At 44.2% G+C, this 19,192-nt stretch overlaps 3 protein-coding genes across 7 annotated transcripts in view; all 3 read left to right on the plus strand.

Annotated features, from left to right (window-relative positions):
• The window catches only part of fhod3a (formin homology 2 domain containing 3a), a 53,080-nt gene extending 44,987 nt beyond the window's left edge, over nt 1-8,093 (plus strand). For 4 of the 5 annotated variants that reach the window (XM_086171382.1, XM_086171381.1, XM_086171384.1 and 1 more), the window contains 12 exons: nt 48-721; nt 804-944; nt 2,580-2,738; nt 2,928-3,110; nt 3,685-3,804; nt 3,927-4,088; nt 4,353-4,543; nt 4,638-4,842; nt 4,968-4,991; nt 5,268-5,466; nt 5,539-5,703; nt 6,681-8,093. In XM_086171382.1, coding sequence (XP_086027508.1) covers nt 48-721; nt 804-944; nt 2,580-2,738; nt 2,928-3,110; nt 3,685-3,804; nt 3,927-4,088; nt 4,353-4,543; nt 4,638-4,842; nt 4,968-4,991; nt 5,268-5,466; nt 5,539-5,703; nt 6,681-6,763 — 2,306 coding nt within the window. In that variant the 3' untranslated portion in view covers nt 6,764-8,093. The remainder of the gene's footprint in view (nt 1-47; nt 722-803; nt 945-2,579; nt 2,739-2,927; nt 3,111-3,684; nt 3,805-3,926; nt 4,089-4,352; nt 4,544-4,637; nt 4,843-4,967; nt 4,992-5,267; nt 5,467-5,538; nt 5,704-6,680) is intronic. The other variant, XM_086171383.1, reaches the window with a different exon arrangement.
• A 2,044-nt stretch (nt 8,094-10,137) lies between these two features.
• On the plus strand, nt 10,138-14,102 carry LOC147219786 (glutathione S-transferase A-like). Its single transcript, XM_086171128.1, has 6 exons — nt 10,138-10,376; nt 11,036-11,101; nt 11,219-11,324; nt 12,570-12,688; nt 12,771-12,853; nt 12,933-14,102. Exons 1-6 carry the CDS (start codon nt 10,209-10,211, stop codon nt 13,063-13,065), a joined length of 675 nt encoding a protein of 224 aa, XP_086027254.1. The 5' UTR covers nt 10,138-10,208; the 3' UTR covers nt 13,066-14,102.
• Nucleotides 14,103-15,557: 1,455 nt separating this feature from the next.
• LOC147219787 (glutathione S-transferase A-like) lies at nt 15,558-18,060 on the plus strand. The gene is made up of 6 exons (XM_086171127.1): nt 15,558-15,809; nt 15,888-15,953; nt 16,027-16,132; nt 16,539-16,657; nt 17,596-17,681; nt 17,758-18,060. Exons 1-6 carry the CDS (start codon nt 15,576-15,578, stop codon nt 17,882-17,884), a joined length of 738 nt encoding a protein of 245 aa, XP_086027253.1. The 5' UTR covers nt 15,558-15,575; the 3' UTR covers nt 17,885-18,060.
• Nucleotides 18,061-19,192: the final 1,132 nt, after the last annotated feature.

Raw genomic sequence — 19,192 nt, forward strand, 5'->3', positions numbered from 1 at the left:
ACTCCTTAAAGGTTTTCCGCTTCTTACGCCTTCCCTTCTTTTCTCAGGCTTCAAGGAGGAGGAAGTAAACGCGCAGTGCAACAAACTCCTCAACAGCAAGCTGTTCATGTTGGACATGTTGTACTCACAGAACAAGAAGCCCAGTGATGAGGAAGAGGAGGAGGAGGAGGAGGAGGAGAAGGAGAAAGTAAAAGGAGACAGTGTGGATAAGGAGGCACAAGCTGATAACGCTGATAACGGTCAGGAGGAGGGCAACAACAGAGACGACAAATCCGACGGCCGAGGAAGCATCCGCCCGTTCGCCGAGCGCTTTGGAGACTTGATCAAGGGCCTCGGCTGCGCCCACCCTCACCTGGACGCTCCGGCCGGCGAGCCACCTCCCCCTAAGAAGGAATCGGACAGTATCTGGGACCAGCTTCTGGCCCGACCCCGGGAGCTGCGCATCGGGGACATCAGCTTCACCGACCTGACGGAGGAAGACGATGACGACATCCTGCACGCCGCTCTGATGGGAGGTCGCTGCGAACTCCCGCCCCCTCCGCCTCCTCCGCCCTGTTTCCCACCACCTCCGCCCGTCCTAGGTGGCTGCCCGCCGCCGCCCCCACTAATGCGTGGCATGATGCCTCCTCCTCCCCCGTCTTTCAGCGCTCCGATCCCGGTGCCTTCGGAGCCGCCTCTCTTCAACAAGAAAAAGAAGACGATCAGGCTCTTCTGGAGCGAGGTGAGTTCGGACGGACGCAAACAAAATCACAGCCTCGTTCCAAGTCACTCACGCGTTGCCTTGCGTACCTGCTCGTGATCAGGTGCGTCCCACCGAGTGTCAGTCCAGGGACTACAAGAGGAGCGGAGACTCGTACTGGTCCAAACTGGATTTGGTCAAAGTCGATACGTCCAAGCTGGAGCACCTGTTTGAGTCAAAGTCAAAGGAAATGCCCGTCACGAAGGTGAGTCTGCTTGTGTCTGACGCGAAGGTTTTCTCCCTCTCTGCCGATGCGTGTTTCATTTGACAGACCCATGTGTTCATCTCAGTAGCGAACATGTTTATGTGAGACGGTACGAATCAGAAGGTGGCTGGCGGATGTTCTTTGAGGGGCAACGTTTCTGTGAAACTTGCATAAACCTCCAGAGAGATCTTGAACAAACTTCAAGCTGTGACGTGACAGCGGAGCAACATTCATATTAATTCTCACAGCAACTTTTTCTGGTGCGCAACTTCAAAAATACCAGTTTGATCTCGTGGCACTTTCTATTCTTCTGTGGCTCCTGTTTCTGCTTGATCCCAGGCGCTTCTTTGTACTTGCCAAAGAAAAAAAAAAAAGGCCTCAGGCTCGGCATCTCTCATCTTCTTTCCAAATTGTGCGGGTTAAGCGGGGTCATGTATGTTCTGATCCTGATCAAACAGCCACATTTTGAGTGGTTTGTAATTCTAACAAGGCCTCCAAATAGGAACGGCATGGCCTGCTAAGAAGCAGACTGCAAACCGGGCCTCACACTTTGAACTTGTTGAGAACGCTCTTCTCACTGCTGTTGAAGACGGGCCATTGGTGGTCCGCCGCCGCAGGATCTAAGGCTTTAGCTGTCAGTCAGAGAGGACATTTTATTATTAGCATTCTGATCTTAGCGTAGATGAGTAGTCTTCTGATCCCGGACCCTTGGGCGCTATAAAGACAAATATTGTTTGCACGTAAAATGTACTTCTGAGTGTCAGTCGCAAACAGGACGTGGGACGTGAACGGAAATAATCTTTTTGTCAAGCAGGTCTTAGCAAATGCCCTGTCAGTCCCGCGTGCAATGAGCTAGCAGAAGCTTCAAGGTCTAGCAAAATCACATTAGCCAGGGGTCAAACTCATTTTGGTCTGGGGGCTACATACAGCCAAATTTGATGTCAAGGGGGCCGGACCAGTAAAATCATTACCTAGAAGTTACACTAAATCCAAAATGTTCCGTTGTTTCAGTGTAAAGGGGGTAAATTATAAAAAATCTTACATGTAATATATAATGAAATGCCCCTCTAAAAAATACATGACAAATGAATATTAAAAATGAATATTAAAAAAGAATTGATCAAATTACACCCTAAAAATATTGTTAGGCTAAAAGAGAAAATATTTCAAAATCACTAGAATTTATTTGAAAATTGATTGGAAGCATGTTTGAAGAGGAGATATAATGTCTACAAAGTTAATTGTGGCTATTCTGGTTATTAAGTCGATCTTTTTAATTTTGCCCGTTTTTTTTTTTTTGCTATCGTTTTTGAGGTTTTTATTGAAATAAGAAAAAAAAGGTTGTCTTAACAATGTCACTAGATGTTTTTTCATCAAAAAATAATTTTGTCCTTGCCCGTTTTTTTTTTGAACCCACTGGAAAAAAAAACCCAGATGCATGTGAGAAAAAATGCACGGGCCGCACTAATTTGAGTTCAGGCAGGGGGGACACAAAATATTGTTTTGAGGGCCGCAATTGGCCGGCATAGTGTACAGTGTGAGGATGCCACAATAATCCCTTTAATCCAGAGAATAGATGGGGTTCGGAAGAGGGAGACTCAGAGGGTGACCCCCTTTTAATTTTTTCGACACTAGAAAACCGCGGCGGACGGCAAACGTCAGGAGATCATCGTTTTGGACTCCAAGAGGAGCAACGCCATAAATATCGGTCTGACTGTCCTCCCTCCTCCACGCACCATCAAAACAGCCATTCTGAACTTCGACGAATACGCGCTCAGCAAAGAGGGCATCGAGGTAAGAGCGAGTTCAGCACCGCCAGCCTTCTCTGCGCTGTGTGACACCTGCGGTTATTGCATGTCTAACTTTGCCCCCTCCCTCCACACACACACACACACACACACACACACACACACACACACATACACACACACACACACACACACACACACACACACACACACACACACACACACACACCGGCAGAAAATCCTGACCATGATTCCCACAGAGGAGGAGAAGCAGAAGATCCAAGAGGCCCAGCTTGCCAACCCCGACGTCCCCCTCGGCTCTGCTGAGCAGTTCCTGCTCACCTTGTCATCCATCAGCGAGCTCTCCGCCAGGCTTCAGCTGTGGGCCTTCAAGATGGACTACGAGGCGACTGAGAAAGTGAGCTCCAGCGCGGGAACGCGCTTCAAATACTTCTTGAAATTTACGAGGACGAAATGTTTAGTCACAATTACGGTTTTCGGTTTTAAGCCTGCTGTTTAAGAAAATGTGCGCGGCATCTGTTTCTGTCCAAGTCGGTAAGTATCAACATCCGCCAAACAGAGTTACATCATAACAAAATATGCACGCCTATTAGCTGCACCTCGTCCCGGAGAGAAGAATGTGTCCAGGAGGAGTTCAAAGAAAAAACCCGAGAACAAAAACATGCCGTCCTGGGACTTTTAGGGCTTCCTGCAGGATTCGGCGCTCTTTAATCTCTCGGCGGATTCCCGACCGCGTGTTCTGCTTCGCAACAATCCCAACTTGACTCTACGAGTTGGTTCGGTCACGGAAGGTCTAATGAAGGGTGGCATAGTGTGCGCGCACACAAACAGGTAAAGAACAAAGAGGCCGACCTTGACACGACCTCTCGTGACCTCGTACGGGTGAGGATTGTTCGCGGCGCAATGGTTGCCCTCAAGAGTCTAGATTTAACGATTCGGCCCAAACTCTTCATTCCCCATCCTTTCCTCAGGAGGTAGCAGAGCCACTCCACGATTTGAAGGATGGCATGGAGCAGCTGGAGAAGAACAAAACACTCCGCTGTATCCTCTCCACGCTGCTGTCCATCGGGAACTTCCTCAATGGGACCAAAGTGAGTTGCTTTCGATATTTTTTATCGCTATCGCTAAAAATTACAACTTTGGTGTCATTATCTCTCTTTGTTTTCCCCTGATCTGGCCCTTATATTTATAACGTCCATTCGTTCGTTCCCAGGCGAAAGGCTTCGAGTTGACGTACTTGGAGAAAGTGGCCGAGGTGAAGGATACGGTTCACAAGCAGTCTTTGCTGCACCACGTGTGTTCCACGGTGGTGGAGAACTTCCCCCAGAGCACCGACCTCTACTCCGAGATCGGCGCCATCACGCGCTCTGCGAAGGTACCCTCACTTTCTTATTTATGACCACGCTTTCACATGATTTGCATTTTTCAACTTATCAAAATGCAAAGCGACCATTTGTGGATGCTTGTTTGGCCTCACGATAGTCTGGCAACCAATCACGTGTATGATAGCCTCCAAAGTGCAGGAACAACCAGGATAGGAAATGAATACCGGTTAAAAATACAGATGCGGATTCATCCGTGAAGGTAACGATTCCGAGGATTTTCTTTCTTTCTTTCATATCGACGTGTCTCCCGTTAGGTGGATTTTGATCAACTGCAGGAGAACCTGTGTCAAATGGAGCGTCGCTGCAAAGCCTCCTGGGATCATCTGAAGGTCATCGCCAAGCACGAGATGAAGCCTCAGCTGAAGCAGAAGATGTCGGACTTCCTTAAAGACTGCGCCGAGAGAATTATCATCCTGAAAATTGTCCAGCGCAGGATTATGAACAGGTAACTCCGCCCGTGACACTCTGGATATCATCCGTTTCAACTGCCGTGAGACGCCGTTCTGCAAAAATATGAATATTCTCGCTCTTCCCACCAGGTTTCATTCCTTCCTGTTATTCCTCGGCCATCCAGCGTACAGCGTGAGAGACATCAGCGTCCTCAGGTTCAGTAAGATCCTCAGCGAGTTCGCTCTGGAGTACCGGACCACCCGGGAGCGTGTTTTACAGCAGAAACAGAAGCGAGCCGATCACCGCGAACGCAACAAGACGCGAGGGAAGATGATCGTGGACGTCAACGCTCCGGTGAGCCACCAGAGGCACAGCTTACAAATATTATTTCCTTCCTTTTTCCAATTCCGCTCATGCGCTTTCATATTTCAGTACTTTCCGTTTCCTATTTTCTGACTTTCCCTATTTTTCCCCTGTAGTCTGATGAGGAAGAGGAGAGCGAGGTATCTGTGTGTGCCTGTTTGTCTTCTGCATTTTTGTGTGTGTGTGTGTGTGTGTGTGTGTGTGTGTGTGTGTGTGTGTGTTTGCGTGTGCGTGCGTGCGTGTGTGCATGCACAAAACCGCCAACTGACACAGCCACTTAGATGTCAAGCTTTCCTTTCAGGATTAATCCTTTAGTGTTTCTTGTCGCTTGGTGTTTGGTTGCTTGAGAGTCATTTGAAACGATAAGGTTTGGGTCGATCAGTGATTGTTAAATGTGAAATCCTGCCTTCATTTAGTGCGCCAAACAAAGCCCGGGCAGCAGCGTCGGCGTTAGCCAGGAGAATCAGCAGCCTCGGGGCCTCGGGCACGCCGAGGACGCCGCCGAGCACGAGCACATGAAGGCGGTACTGCGGACCAGCCTCAGCGGGGGAGACAAGGAGGGAGTCGGTGTTCCGGGGCTCCGGACACGGACAAGATCCCGGCCCGGACGGGGAGGTCGGTATCCTCTGGCCGTACTGACTTCTGAAACAAAGGGCCCAGGATTCACGAAACCTCGATTTTCTTCAGGGCGTAGCATGCCAGCGTGGACGCCCGCCGTGGAGGACGCTCAGAGCTGCGGAGACGACGCCGCGGACGAGATCATGGAGCGAATAGTCAGGTCGGCCACTCAGGGTCCGGGCACCAGACCCCAGCCCAGGGAGAGGAGAAGGTCCAGGGCCAATCGCAAGTCGTGTAAGAGCAAATTTAAAGTTGTCTGCGGTCATGTTTGAAACATTCAAAAACCGTACGCTTACTTGTTGCAGCTTTAAATAACTCCACTGTGCCTTTTTATTTTCTCAGAGGTCACGTGGGCATTGTAGAATATATTGCATCATACACAGTTAAAACCTTTTTCACAGTGGAGTCTCTTTACACAGTGCAGTACACTCATGCATGCGTGCACGGAAACATACATACATAAATAGTGTATGCGCATACAGACATGCACACATGCATGCTTGTTTTCAATTGAAGTTGTTAACCATAGGCCGTAATTTCCTGACTATAGAGCGTGCCTGAATATAAGCCGCACTAGCTAAAAATAAACAAATAGATAAAGGTGTACATACACAGGCCGCCCTGGTCTATAAGCCACAGGTGTCCACGTTGTCACATGAGATATTTACACATAAACTTTTTTTTTAACTTAACTTTTAACTTTTTTGTAACATCCACAAATACATACTGGAAATGCTTGTTTTTCCAAACAGTGGCTGTAACATGGCTGATGAAAAAGATGAATTATAAGTAACACACAAAAATCCATCCATCCATCCATCCATCCATCCATCCATCCATCCATCCATCCATCCATCCATCCATCCATCCATCCAACCACCCATTCATCCATTTTCCACCCCCGCTTTGGCCGAATCCAGCTAATCGCTATCTTTACACTAAAACAATTAGTCCTCGTCTTTGGTGTCGGAATTGAACGGCCTCTGAATTACACAGTCATTTCATTGGTCTGATGTGACGAGGCTAAACGTTTTGGCGGCATGAAGCTTGTTAGCCCAAAAAAACGTATCAGTGTTTAAGCCGTAGTGTTCAAAGCTGGTGGAATAGTGGCGGCTTATCGTCCAGAGATAACGTCAACGTCAACACCGTTAAAAACAGACAGAGCGCGCCGACTGGCTTACGTGATATCCATGATTTCGTTTTCCTTCCAGTGAGACGGACTCTGAAGAACGGTTTGACCCCGGAAGAAGCTCTTGCATTGGGACTAACTGACACCGTGGATACGCAGATGTAATCGCACACCTCAGGCCCATCCTCGTCGCCACGGAAACACGGTTATCTGTCAGCCAGCTGCCTTCGCCACACTTTGTAGTTACGTCGCACCAGCCTGCAGCCACTTTGAGCTTTTGTCGGCAGCTAGTCTCACCTAATGTGTCTGAGTGATGAAGCCGTCGTACGTTTCTTTTAATCGCAAACTCATCCGGAGGACAAAGGAAAGGTGAGGAACGAGCGCGCATCGAATGTGGGCTGATGCGCTGAATTGAAACCAAGTGACGCCACCTCTGCAGTGGATTGGAAATCCCATTATTTATCTAGAACTATATATCAATGCATTGTATTCGCGTAAGAAAAGGATCATTTTTCTGCATGTCAGTTTCTGCAGCTTCGACCTTACGATCGTTCTCATATCGAAGCTGTGAATTTTGGTCGTAAAGAGAGGCAAGAGGCATTCGTTCTCTTCCATCCGCTCTGAAACGATACCGAGCAATAAACGCCAATGAGGAGGCTGACCGGAAATGATCCTTGGCGACAATGCCATTGTAAACTTCTGCTGAGTGTTATTGTATATCATAGGAATATGAAAGGTTTTTAATCTGATGTGTGCCTTTCACTCAAAGGGACTGTGCTGTCTGGTTTTGCCGTCTCTCCTTTTCCCTGTTTGAATCTCACATAGCACAGAACAGCGTAAGCGCTGGCTTCATTTCAGCCTCTCTTTCTTTTTGGCAAAACCGTTCTCAGTATTTATTTGAAAGGTCAGACTCCTGTTTTAAAATCGAGGGACGTGACGATTTGCACCTTACTCTTCCCGACATGAGCGATGTCACGCTGGAATAAATGAGACGCAGAAAACGACAGTCTCTTATCTTGGAGGAACTCTTTGTAAAAGTGTAAAAAAAAGACTAACTGAAATAAGGTTTTTTACATTGAATAAAGTATTTGAAGGACATGCAGAAAAAAAAAAACTGCAAATCTTCTGTATATGCCCTATTCAGCTGCGAGACCCTCCATTCTGTCATACTAAGGTGCATGTTTGATGCAGTTCATGTGTATTATTTTATAATTTCTGTAGAAACATGTACTGTAGTCAAAGAGAAAGGGTTAAAGAAAAAAGCTATTCTGTGAATTGCATTTAAAAAAAAAATGTAGCTACAGTCTTGAATACCAGTTTTCAAAATGTTGCTCCTCGCTTTGGATCTGTGGTCATCCTGTGCTTCGTACCAACTTGACACAAGACCGTTTTGGACGAGCGAGCCGGAAAATCACTGCATTGGTGTCATGTAGCGAGTCCATATTTTCACTTGAAATGCTGTGTATACACGTTCAACAATAAAACCACTGAGTGACAACACGCGTCATCATTTCTTCTCTGAACCTTATTAAGGTGCTGCTGACCATTCCTTTAACATCTCAATTATATTTTCGCATCGGATTTTACAAAACGCCATCACGACGACACAAGTTATTACAAAGAGGGGATTGATGGTGAAGCTCTCGGCCAAAGGAGTGGGCATTCAATGAAGGCGCAAATGTAATACACAAAAATAAATTTTATAACATTTATTGGCATGGATGCCACATGTATGAGGAACTTTAACTATTAAATATGCGTTGTTTTTTTCATTTTCTTGGAGAGAACTGAATGAGTGCCTTAAATTCTCCTGTCTTTTCGTCATTGTCGCTGATTCTCGGCCGCACAGCATCGCTGGTCTCTCCACTGTCTTGTACACCTCGTCTTGCTGCTGCCGCTGCTAAACTTAAATTAAACATCTTATCTCTCATCCTCTCATTTCAGGATCTGAAGTTAGTTGGTGTGAGAGAGGAGGATACAGAGAATAGAGTTAGATGGAGAAGGTTGACTCCTGAAGGGAAAAGCCCAAAGGAATAGAAGAGGCAAGACATACAAGACATACAAGACAGTGACAAGCTAGCTAAAAATAGAAGTAAAATAAATGAATAAATTCTGAAGTGTAAAAGTATAAAGCAGTGGTCCCCAAACTACGGCCCGCCTCCACATTTTGCCCGGCCCCCGAACAATACCAGAGATGCATTATCATTTTTTTTTTCATTCTGGCCACGTAATTGTGGCCTTTTACATGCATAGAACGTAACATTTTATTCCACCCTTCGGCAGTCTGTGCCTTATCTGCAACCCTGCGGCCCTGGCAAATAACATGGAATAATGGCGAAAAGATTAAGTAAGAGAAAAATAGATTGCGGGGTTAGATTACAGAATGCAGGGTACGTAACCTGCAGTGGACAAACAATTATTTTTTGTTCAATTCAAAGAAAAGGCTGTCAAGGGATGAGATAAAGACAGTATTCATTAATAATGTTATTATTTATTTTCTAATTTCTTTTTTCAATATCCCAGAAAGGGTTAATCTTTGGTTATGTGTGGCTTTCTGGAAAACATAAAATTTATGGTATAAAGTATAATTTTAAAAAAAAAAGTTAAAAGTCTCTCCATATTTACCACTACACAGGCATAAATAATAATCAATGTGGCAATGTGAAGTAGCGCAGGAACAGGTTTGAGTAAGTGATAGCATGGGGTTAGGAATGAGGTAGGAAAGACCTCCTCTATTTTTCCGTTGGACAGCAGCTGGACAAGTTGCGCCAGTGTGAGATGGAGGAGATAGTGCAAGTTGTCCACGATGGACGACTGTTTCTTAAGCATCCTCCTTTCCGCCACAGCCTCAAAGTTTTTCCAATCACAGAGAAAGATCTCCTGATGTCTAGCCTGGGAGTCTGATACTGTTCCCCTCTCGCTACATCCGTAAATCTTCCTCTAGACAGGGGTGTCAAACTCATTTTCACCGAGGGCCACATCAGCATAATGGTCGCCCTCAAAGTGCCACATGGAACTCCAAAATGTAACTAAATGTAATTTAGAGTAAATGCAACAACTCCTTAATGTTAAATAACTGAATTTATGACTCGTTCATATCCAAAATGTTACATAATGCATTCCCATCTTTCTTGAAACAGTCTTCTAATGGCGGGATCACTTGGTGGGTAACATGATCGGTACGAATTGTGGGAAATGTAGTTTAAGTTTGACTTCTTTATTTTAAGACAATCAGACCTTTTAAGACATTCTCGCGGGCCACATAAAATGACATGGCAGGCCACATTTGGCCCGCAGGCCTTGAGTTTGACACGTGTGCTCTCGACCTTCAATTCCAGCATCCGTCTACCAATATTTTGACGATTCCTTCTCTGTGCATGACCCAACCATCTCTGTCTGGCTTCTGTGACCTTCTCTCCAAAACATCTCGCCAAACATGTGCTGTCTCTACGATGGAGTCACTCCTTAGATATAATTCTCGCCACTAGATGGCGACAAAGAGCGCGGTGACGGCGTGTCAGCAGCATTTCCTGTGACGAGGAATCCCCGTCTTGTCGTGGAAGGCTGCTGATCCAACACACTCCCGGTCCGGTGGAAATTAAAGAAGAACATGGCCCAGGACATGACTCTGCTGTGGGGTTCCGGCTCCCCGCCGTGCTGGAGGGTGATGATCGCCCTGGAGGAGAAGAACCTGCAAGGCTACAACCACAAGCTGCTGTCCTTCGAGAAAATGGAGCATAAGTCTCAGGACGTGCTTGATATAAACCCCAGGGGTCAGGTAGGGGGCAGCTTCCTGCAAAAGACAGAAATAAACACAATAATAATACATTAAATTCAAAGATAGCGAGAAATCCAGTTCACGGTGCATGCAAGTCATTATTCCCGCAAATGTGGCGAAGCTTTTTACAGCTCTACGCGGCTGCAGCCAAACTCAGTGTAATATTTGATTTAAAATGTTTTCGGGTGAAACTCCTTCAAGTAAGAAACCCGTAGAAGGCTCTATGGGAATCACCGCTATTCAGCCTTCCATTCGGCTTACCTTGAGCTCAACCTGCAAATGATTTTCACGCTTCTTTGACGCTTTTAGCGTCCTCAAACGCAACTCGGACGTCGGGCAAAGAAATGTTTTCCAAACCTACCTCAGTTTTGTTTCTTGTTTTTCTTTCGATGCATATTTTTCCAAATGCCATATTAAGACATGCAATTTCCATGTTATACCAAATTGCACACCTGCTCAATCTTTGTCACACACACACACACACACACACACACACACACACACACACACACACACACACACAGAGTTGTTTGTCTCCCAATCTAAGCAGTTTGTTAATTGGCTCCCCAGTGCAGGAAGACCTGGTGCTCATGATGATGTTGGTGATAGTTATGAGTATCATAGAATTAGTTTGTCATCAGAATCCCTTCACTTCTCAGCTTCCATCCTTTAAACATGGAGACAACGTTGTGAACGAATCCTACGCGGCCTGTTTCTACCTGGAGGTGAGACGGATTGCACCCCTGCTCACGCAGAGGGAAATACCCCCCTACAATCCACCTGCTGGAAGATAGCAATTGTTTTAACATTTGTACTTTTTCTTTTCTGTTTTCTGCCCTCAGAGCCAGTTCAAGTCCCAGGGGAACAAACTGATCCCAGACGGAGCGGCTGAACAAGCCCTCATGTACCAACGCATGTTTGAGGGCCTCGCTTTTTATGAAAAGCTTAGTGAGTTGAAGCTCCAAAAACTCCCTGGATGTAAAACTACTTTTAGTTTGAATACACAATTTTTTTCTCTTGCATTAATTATGGGCAACACTTTTGAGAAATGTTTTATTGTGTTCCAAATCAGTGGGGAGGTAGGTGAGGCAGAAGCTCATCTGTTGTAATAAGAAAAACAATGAGAATATAAGATAAATATTAACATATTTCCACTGATCTGATTCATAATTTTATTTTCTGTATGATTCAATTTTTTTTTAAATGTTCTCAAGTATAAATAGCTGAATTTACACAAAAATGCATACCAAGGTGCTGCAGCTCCTCACAGACTGGGCTGCATGGTGCATGCTCGTTTCTGTTTATATTATTATAAATACCACAACCACAAGCAGTGTAATATCTTTAGCTTAAGTGTGTGATCCAATTATTCTTGCTGATCAGAAAATAAACCGTAGAGACGTCATGAAGTGAGGCAGGCAATACTGTGTATACCTGAAGGGGACACATGCGAGTTGGCAAGCGCTAGTCACTGCTGTCCTCATTCTATGAACAATGTAGGATAAAATAAATAAGATACATTAAAACGAGGAGGACTTTTACAACAAACAGCTTTTCGTGAAGAAGTATAGGCGCATGGACTTAGTACAGAAATAAAGTAAATGGCAAAAATAGTTTTCAGTTTTATAAACAAGTAACTCTTCTGAGTTCCCACACTAATAAATATCATTTCAAAGGAATTCATGAGCCTCCCGGCACACCCCTGCTCAAAATGTCTATTTTTTATATTTTGCTATTTTTTTTACATTTCAATTAGATTGGATTTTTTTTTTTTTTATTGTAATGTAGATTTGAGAGTCCCAGCACTCCCCTGGTCCCTTAACCTCCCTCACACTAAAAACACGGTTTTTATTCTTATAAAAATAAATACATTAAAAATATACATATATAGATATGTATATTTTTTTTAAGCATCCTATTGTTTTTATTATCATGGTTTTATTTTTGTTTGTTTTCCCCTAACCTGTGTTACATCGCTGCTCTTTATTCCCTCTACAGTGCGTAATGTTATTTCATAATTAATTAGGAACGTTTTCCCTCAGTGCTACAAGATGAATTTAACGGTGAACAGGAGGCTAGTAAAACCAAACTGCATTGATAAAGATATATAATAAATAGACGTCTCACCTGTCGAGATTAATATGGTTTAATCCTGGGGAAGAAAATGTTGCTGAATCATATTTATCTTCTTAGACGCAGTTATCTACTATCAGTGGTTCGTCCCCGAGGATGAGAGGCACGACTCCGCTTTGAAAAGAAACAGGGAAGCTTTGGCCGCTGAGCTCCAGCTGTGGGAGGGATACCTGCAGAAGGTGTGTATGCACACTGCGCGCCAACACACAGGAAGGAAACTCTCGCCAGGCGCTCACGATTGTGCGCATCCTTCTTTTCCAGTCGGGCCCCCATCTGGCAGGGCCTTCCTTTTCCCTGGCAGATGTTACCGTTTTCCCGACCGTCGCCACCCTGTTCAGATTCGGGTAAGTTTCTCCTCCAAAACGGCGCGCGCAGATTGATGTGGCGCGTGGGTGTAAACGTGCCCCGATTTCTGTCTTGCAGGTTACCTGTGGCGCGTTACCCCAAACTGGCCATGTACTACTCCTTGCTGAAGGAGCGGCCCAGCATCAAATCGTCCTGGCCTCCTCACTGGTTGGAGAACCCCAAGGGACAGGACACGCTCGAGGACATCTGAGTTCAGTGTGTTTCGCAATCTCATTTGCCGCAGGTCCAGTTTGTTTCTCAGTTTACTGCTGTTTTCAAAAGTAGATCTCATAATCGCGACGCTCTGAAGGTTTAATACTTTGTCCATCTCTTTCACCCACTGGAGAATTTCTTTTGATGCCACATACATTATAGACGGGCACATTATCGATGAAAATAGAACAATTAAAGTTTTGCCGCCTTTGAGATTATTTGTCAGTTGTGATTATTAAATATATCTAGACTATTGAAAGGAGCAGAGCGGGTTTAAAAGAACACAACCCAGAAGGGGCAAATTATGTGAACAATGAGGCAGTGATGTATGAAAAGTGTTTTGTTTTGTTTTTTCTTATTGACAATTGTGTGAAATACAACTTCAGGGACTTTTGTGTCAGGGTTTTGTAACATTCATGTGACCTGACGGCTCCTGGCCGCAGGAAAGATGGGCAAACAGTGGGAACTGAAAGTAATGTATAGCATCTGTGTTTTGCTCTCATTTCCTGTTAGTTATCTGTTAAATACCCCGCTTAGTCCATCCGTATACAGTGTTTATTTAAGTTCATACCACAGAAACAGTGATTTTTATTTTATTTTTTTTAATCGTGATGAGAATGTAGGTAAATATTTCACAGTTAATCTCTCCCGCCAATCTTTACTGGACTCTGATAATATATCGAAACATAACAATTTTTTTAATTTTTTTTTTTTCCTCAATCATCATTCTGCGATTGCACCATATAATGCCATTATGGTACTACCTACTAACCTTTGCACTATCACGATCAGTGAGAGCAAGAAGATGTGCCGTGTAGATCCAGAATGAATGGATGAATGAAATTGTGGTACTAAACACAAATCCTGTGCGCACGTCATTCTTTTCACCACTGCATAATGAAGGTGTGTCTGACAGGTTTGGTTCTGGCTGAGCAGACCTCTGTTAAAAACAGGACTGATCTGTTTTGCTGTAGACAATAAAATGTGCTGTGCCGTCATGACTGTGCAATAAAGAGAGAAAAAAACCCTGATAAATAATTGGAACATGGACATAATCAGCGGGGGGCCCATCCTTTTCTATATTATTTTAGGTTTCAACTGACTAATTAGTATAGGACTGCAACTGGTAATTATTTGCGGCTCGTTTATCCGTCCAGCGTTTTAATTTTTTTTTAATCGTCTTGCACCTTATTGGGATAAGTCTGAGACATGATGGACAGGCAAAAATATGTTGACGTGTGATAAAAAGCGCAACCTAGAAAGGTCACCGTTGTGGAAAAGGCAATCTGATAAGCCAAGACGTCCCAAGAAATTTAATTGATTTGAAAACAAAACACAGTTGAGCTAATTTGCCCTTTGTGAAAGCAGAAATGTGTAAGTAATGCTGGTGTGCTCAGAAGAAGATAGAGATCAAGTTTGCTCTTTTGATAAAGTAGCCTACTGCACTGTGACGAAATGTCTAAGCGCAGTGTGAAAAGGCAGTCTGATAAAATCACAGAAATTATGATTCCCTTATGTTCGGGAAGAAAAAGAAGAAAATGCATGATCAGCGAGGATGCTGCTTGAAGCAGTGGGCTCCGGAGGGAGCGTGCCTTCATGTGATCCCTGTAGCTTGGAGACCAGGATGGACACAAAAGCTTTGAACGTTTGGCAGTACTGAGTTGTTTTTTCTCTCAGCACAGATTTGTTACTTTTAACGTTCTCTTGGAACAACTTTTGTGCCTGGTAGGAATCTCACTTATCGTCTTTTTCCACCTGTGGATCACAGATTTTTTTTCCCCCCAAGGGAGTGCACTATGGCACAACTCTGGAGCTTACAGAGTTGGTTATTTATTTACCAAACGAAAACCACTCGTCAAAACTTGACTTTTGAAGCCGACCTGCTCCGAGATATTCTTTTCAGCTCGTTGTGGTGACCCATTTTACGTCAATGTATTGCTCGTGTATCAAAATAATTTAATGGTAAATTATGATAAAAGCGAAGTAAAATTTGATTAATAGAACAGCTGCTTACTTGGATTTGTATTCAGTTCAGTAATATTGGAGTGGTTTTATATTGTGTGTATGCGTATATACAGTCACACGCATATGCCTATATGTGACTATATTTTATACATTTATTTATTGTATTTAATTTGTTGGGTTTTATGCGGTGGATAAAAGCTTTTCTGTTTGTCCTGCCGGTCATTCACGGTTCATTTTGAATACAAGCGAAATCAAAGAGTAAGAACACGTTCCAAGAGAGAAATCTCCCCTGCGACGTCACTTGAGCAGCGCTTTTAGATTATAGCAGCTGGCGTTATATTCATATTGAATTTTTTTCTTATATGCAGCTCTGCGGAGCGACGATATGAAATCCTAATTGTAATTGTCGTGTTAAAACGTCAGGAGCACTAGAGAGTGACCAACTCGAGAGGAGGAGGAGGAGGAGCAGGAGGGATCATGTCAACTTTTCATAGATCTTTGATAAGGCCAAACTGGGAGGTCCGAGTCGTTATAAATGCATGCATGTGTCGCACTTGCAAACTTCACTCCATTCCTCTCCAACCTCCGACAACCGTCCGACTGGAAAACATGGCCCAAGACATGACTCTGCTGTGGGGCTCCGGCTCCCCGCCCTGCTGGAGGGTGATGATCGCTCTGGAGGAGAAGAACCTGCAGGGTTACAACCAGAAACAACTGCGCTTTGAGAAAATGGAGCACAAGTCACAGGAAGTGATGGACATCAATCCCAGGGGGCAGGTGTGATATGATTATACAAACAGTTGATTTTCCAACATTTTTAACCGTGTTAAAGTTTTCTATTTAATTCTCTCAAAGCTTCCTGCCTTCAAACATGGGAGCTTCATCCTGAACGAGTCCTACGGAGCCTGCCTGTACTTGGAGGTAAGCCTTTGCCACAGAACTCGCAGGTATCCTCCGTCTCCCTCTCTCAGTAACATTTCGTCTCCAACAACAGAGTCAGTTCAAGGCCCAGGGGAATCAGCTGATCCCAGAATGCCCCGCTGAACGAGCCATGATGTACCAGCGCATGTTTGAGAGTTTAGCCACCAACCAGAAGATGGGTATGTTGAACTTGGCTCCCTCATCAATTCTGCAAGAACAGTATGGTGCAACCTGACGCTTTTTCAACGTCCGATCCCGAACTCTTCGGAAAAACATGTTCACTAATGAGAAAACCGCACCGTTAAAGTTTGGCACCTACGGAAAGCTTCACTTTGGGTGCCACGACCGAGTTGTTAAAAGAGGAATCACATGTAAGGAAAGCAAAGTCATGGGACGTTGGGGGGGGGGCGGCAAACTGCGTCTTAACTTGCCTAATTCTACCTAATGAAAACCTGAAACCTGTGTTTGGAAGAATGTGCTTTGTCATGCATTGAAAGACTGACCTCTGTCCCGCGACCGGGATAAAAGCAGGTGTTGCAGACACTCCCCCATCTCAGGTAACAGCTGCACACCCACTCTCTGCAGGAGACGTCATCTACTACAACTACAAGGTGCCGGAGGGAGAAAGACACGACTCTGCGGTGAAGAGGAACAGAGAGGCTTTGACCGCAGAGCTGAAGCTGTGGGAAGGCTACCTGAAGAAGGTAAATGCCAGGATGCCATATTCTGCATGGTTTCAAGGGGCTCTGCTTGAAAACATTAGAAAATCACCATATTACATTGCAAAGTGACATGTGGGGTTATTGCGGAAATCTTATCATGTCCGGTCGAGCTTTTATTCAAACGCACTTTGGTTTTCTCGACAAATTCTCCCCTTTTCAAAATAATAACACACACAGAGTGATGAGTTAGACCAAGGGTAGCCAGTTATTTTGGCTGGCGGGCCAGATTTCTCATTTAATTTTTATGTGCGTGCCAACTTGGTATCATGTAAATTAAACAAAATGAAAAATTGCAATTTCAATATTAATTTTCTTTGGCATTTTATTTAGACTTTAAAATCATTATGATCACATAAATGTACCGACATGATTTTGTTTTTAATCATCCATATATAATTAAACAAGAGGAAAAAATAAGAAGTTTCTAAATTCAATATTAATTGAAAATACTTACTAAAATATTCAAAGAAAATTGTTTGGTGGGCCAGATAGAAAAGCAAGAAAAGCAAAAAGTATGTGGCCGGGGGCCATAAAATCCCCGGGTCCAACTGAGACCAGCATTTGCATCAATAAATGAATCCAATCTGCAAACGATCTGAACGCTCTTTGACGTTCTCAAGAAAAGCAACAGCGATCAAATATCCACGGGCACGATAGCAGTTTAAAGCACTTAAGAATCGTCAGTGAAATCAGGGTGTATCCAACCTCCCTTGCCTTGGCTTTGGGGATTTGAACCTTTTTAAAGATTGTGAGAATTACTGGCCTCCTGAACAGCATTGTGAGCAGATTATATTTGCACTCCTTTAATTAAGAAATTGCTGAAAAATAAAAACGATTTTAGAATTAGACGTCTAGCTGTCTTGGTTGTCAGACCCCCGGGTAGATGAGCATAGACTGAATCCCCTGTTGCGTCTCCCCAGGCATCAGGCTCCTTTCTGGCAGGAAAGACGTTCTCGTTGGCTGACGTCACGGTTTTCCCAATCTTTGCTTACATGTTTCATTTTGGGTAAGTGTGTCAACTGGCATCAAGATAATGAACTCGCCGGTTTGTTGGTTTCTAACCCGAGACCCACCGTTCACAGGTTATCTGAGGAGCGTTACCCTAAAATCGCAGCGTACTACAACTTCCTGAAGGATCGGCCCAGCATCAAGGCCACCTGGCCAGTTGACTGGTTTGAGATATCGAAAGACGTGCTGAAAGACATCTGAGATCCAAACAGGATTGGGTGATGCATCCGCATGACAGTCTCTTTACCATCTTACCCTATGAACTACAGCTGTAGTTCATAGGCAGCGAGTCTTCTGTGACTGTAGCTTGTAAGTTTGTCATTGAAAGTATCGGATGACTGTGTTTGCACTATTAAAAACCATCTAATTTGAACCCATCACTGCCTACCCCGTTTTATTCTGCGTCCTACCATGAGATAATACGCTGGATGTCATTATTGCTTTTTGAGAACATTTTTAAATCCGCATTTAGTTAAATACCTTGTATTGTGCAATTACTTTTTTTTGTTTCTTCTCATTTCCCAGCAATTTTTTTTTGGTTTGTTTAGGTGCTTATTGAAAGTTAATTCAACAGTTACTCTCTTATTAATCCCATACCTCATGGCAATGTTGAAGTCCTGCACAGTCGGGTTACGACCAGACTGTTTTTTTTTTCCTTTATGCTATGTATAAACAATGACTTGCATTTTCTTGAAATCAATGAACAACTGAAGAGAAAACAAATGCAACAAAACATTATGAAAGCTGAATAAAAGACATTGTGTTGACTTTTAAGTAAAATACTCAGTGCCCTATTTTAGTCTTTCTTGCATTTATAAAAAAAAAAGCAAAACTTAAATTATCCACCGGCAGCAAAGCAAAGATATCGTCCTCTCTCTGTATGCTGCCATCCTTTTACTGGCACATGCACTCACTTATGAAGCGTGACAAAGGTATTTTAACACATTTTATTGAGATGCTACAAGAATGCCATAATCTTCAATTTAAAATGACATTTAGAAATGTATGGGTCAAACGAAAATACATTTTAACTAAATACTGAAGAGCTGCGGCTCGCCGACCCCTGTCGTAGTGCAACATCCTTGTGAGATTAGAACTGGAGCGGCAGATCCGGAGTAAACCTAGAGGTTTGAAGACTGAAGAGTGATCAGTCTTCGGCTTGAAAATGCGAATAGACCCAAGGCTTCCACATGAGAAGCCAATTGAAGCTTCTGATCCACGTGATGGTCCCCGTGTCCCCCCAAGGGATTCACAGGATTCAGCCGCTCCCTTCAGAGGTCAGCTAGGCCGATCGCCTCCCTCCGTCCGACCCGAGTCTCCGCACCGTCTTCTGTCATACCAGCCAACTTCACGTCCTCTTTGACAGGCCTCCTGTCTGGCGGATCCAACCTCAGCATCTTTCTACCGACATCTTCACTGTCTCGGTCCAGGTAATGTGGCTGGTCTCACCACCGTCTTGTTCACGCTGCACCCAGAGAGGTATATTATATAAACCGTGTAATCGACTGA

This window comes from Fistularia commersonii, chromosome 24, assembly GCF_037954325.1.
Source record: "Fistularia commersonii isolate RoL2024-O1a breed Wild chromosome 24, RoL_Fcom_v1.0, whole genome shotgun sequence".
NCBI classification, from domain to species: domain Eukaryota; kingdom Metazoa; phylum Chordata; class Actinopteri; order Syngnathiformes; family Fistulariidae; genus Fistularia; species Fistularia commersonii.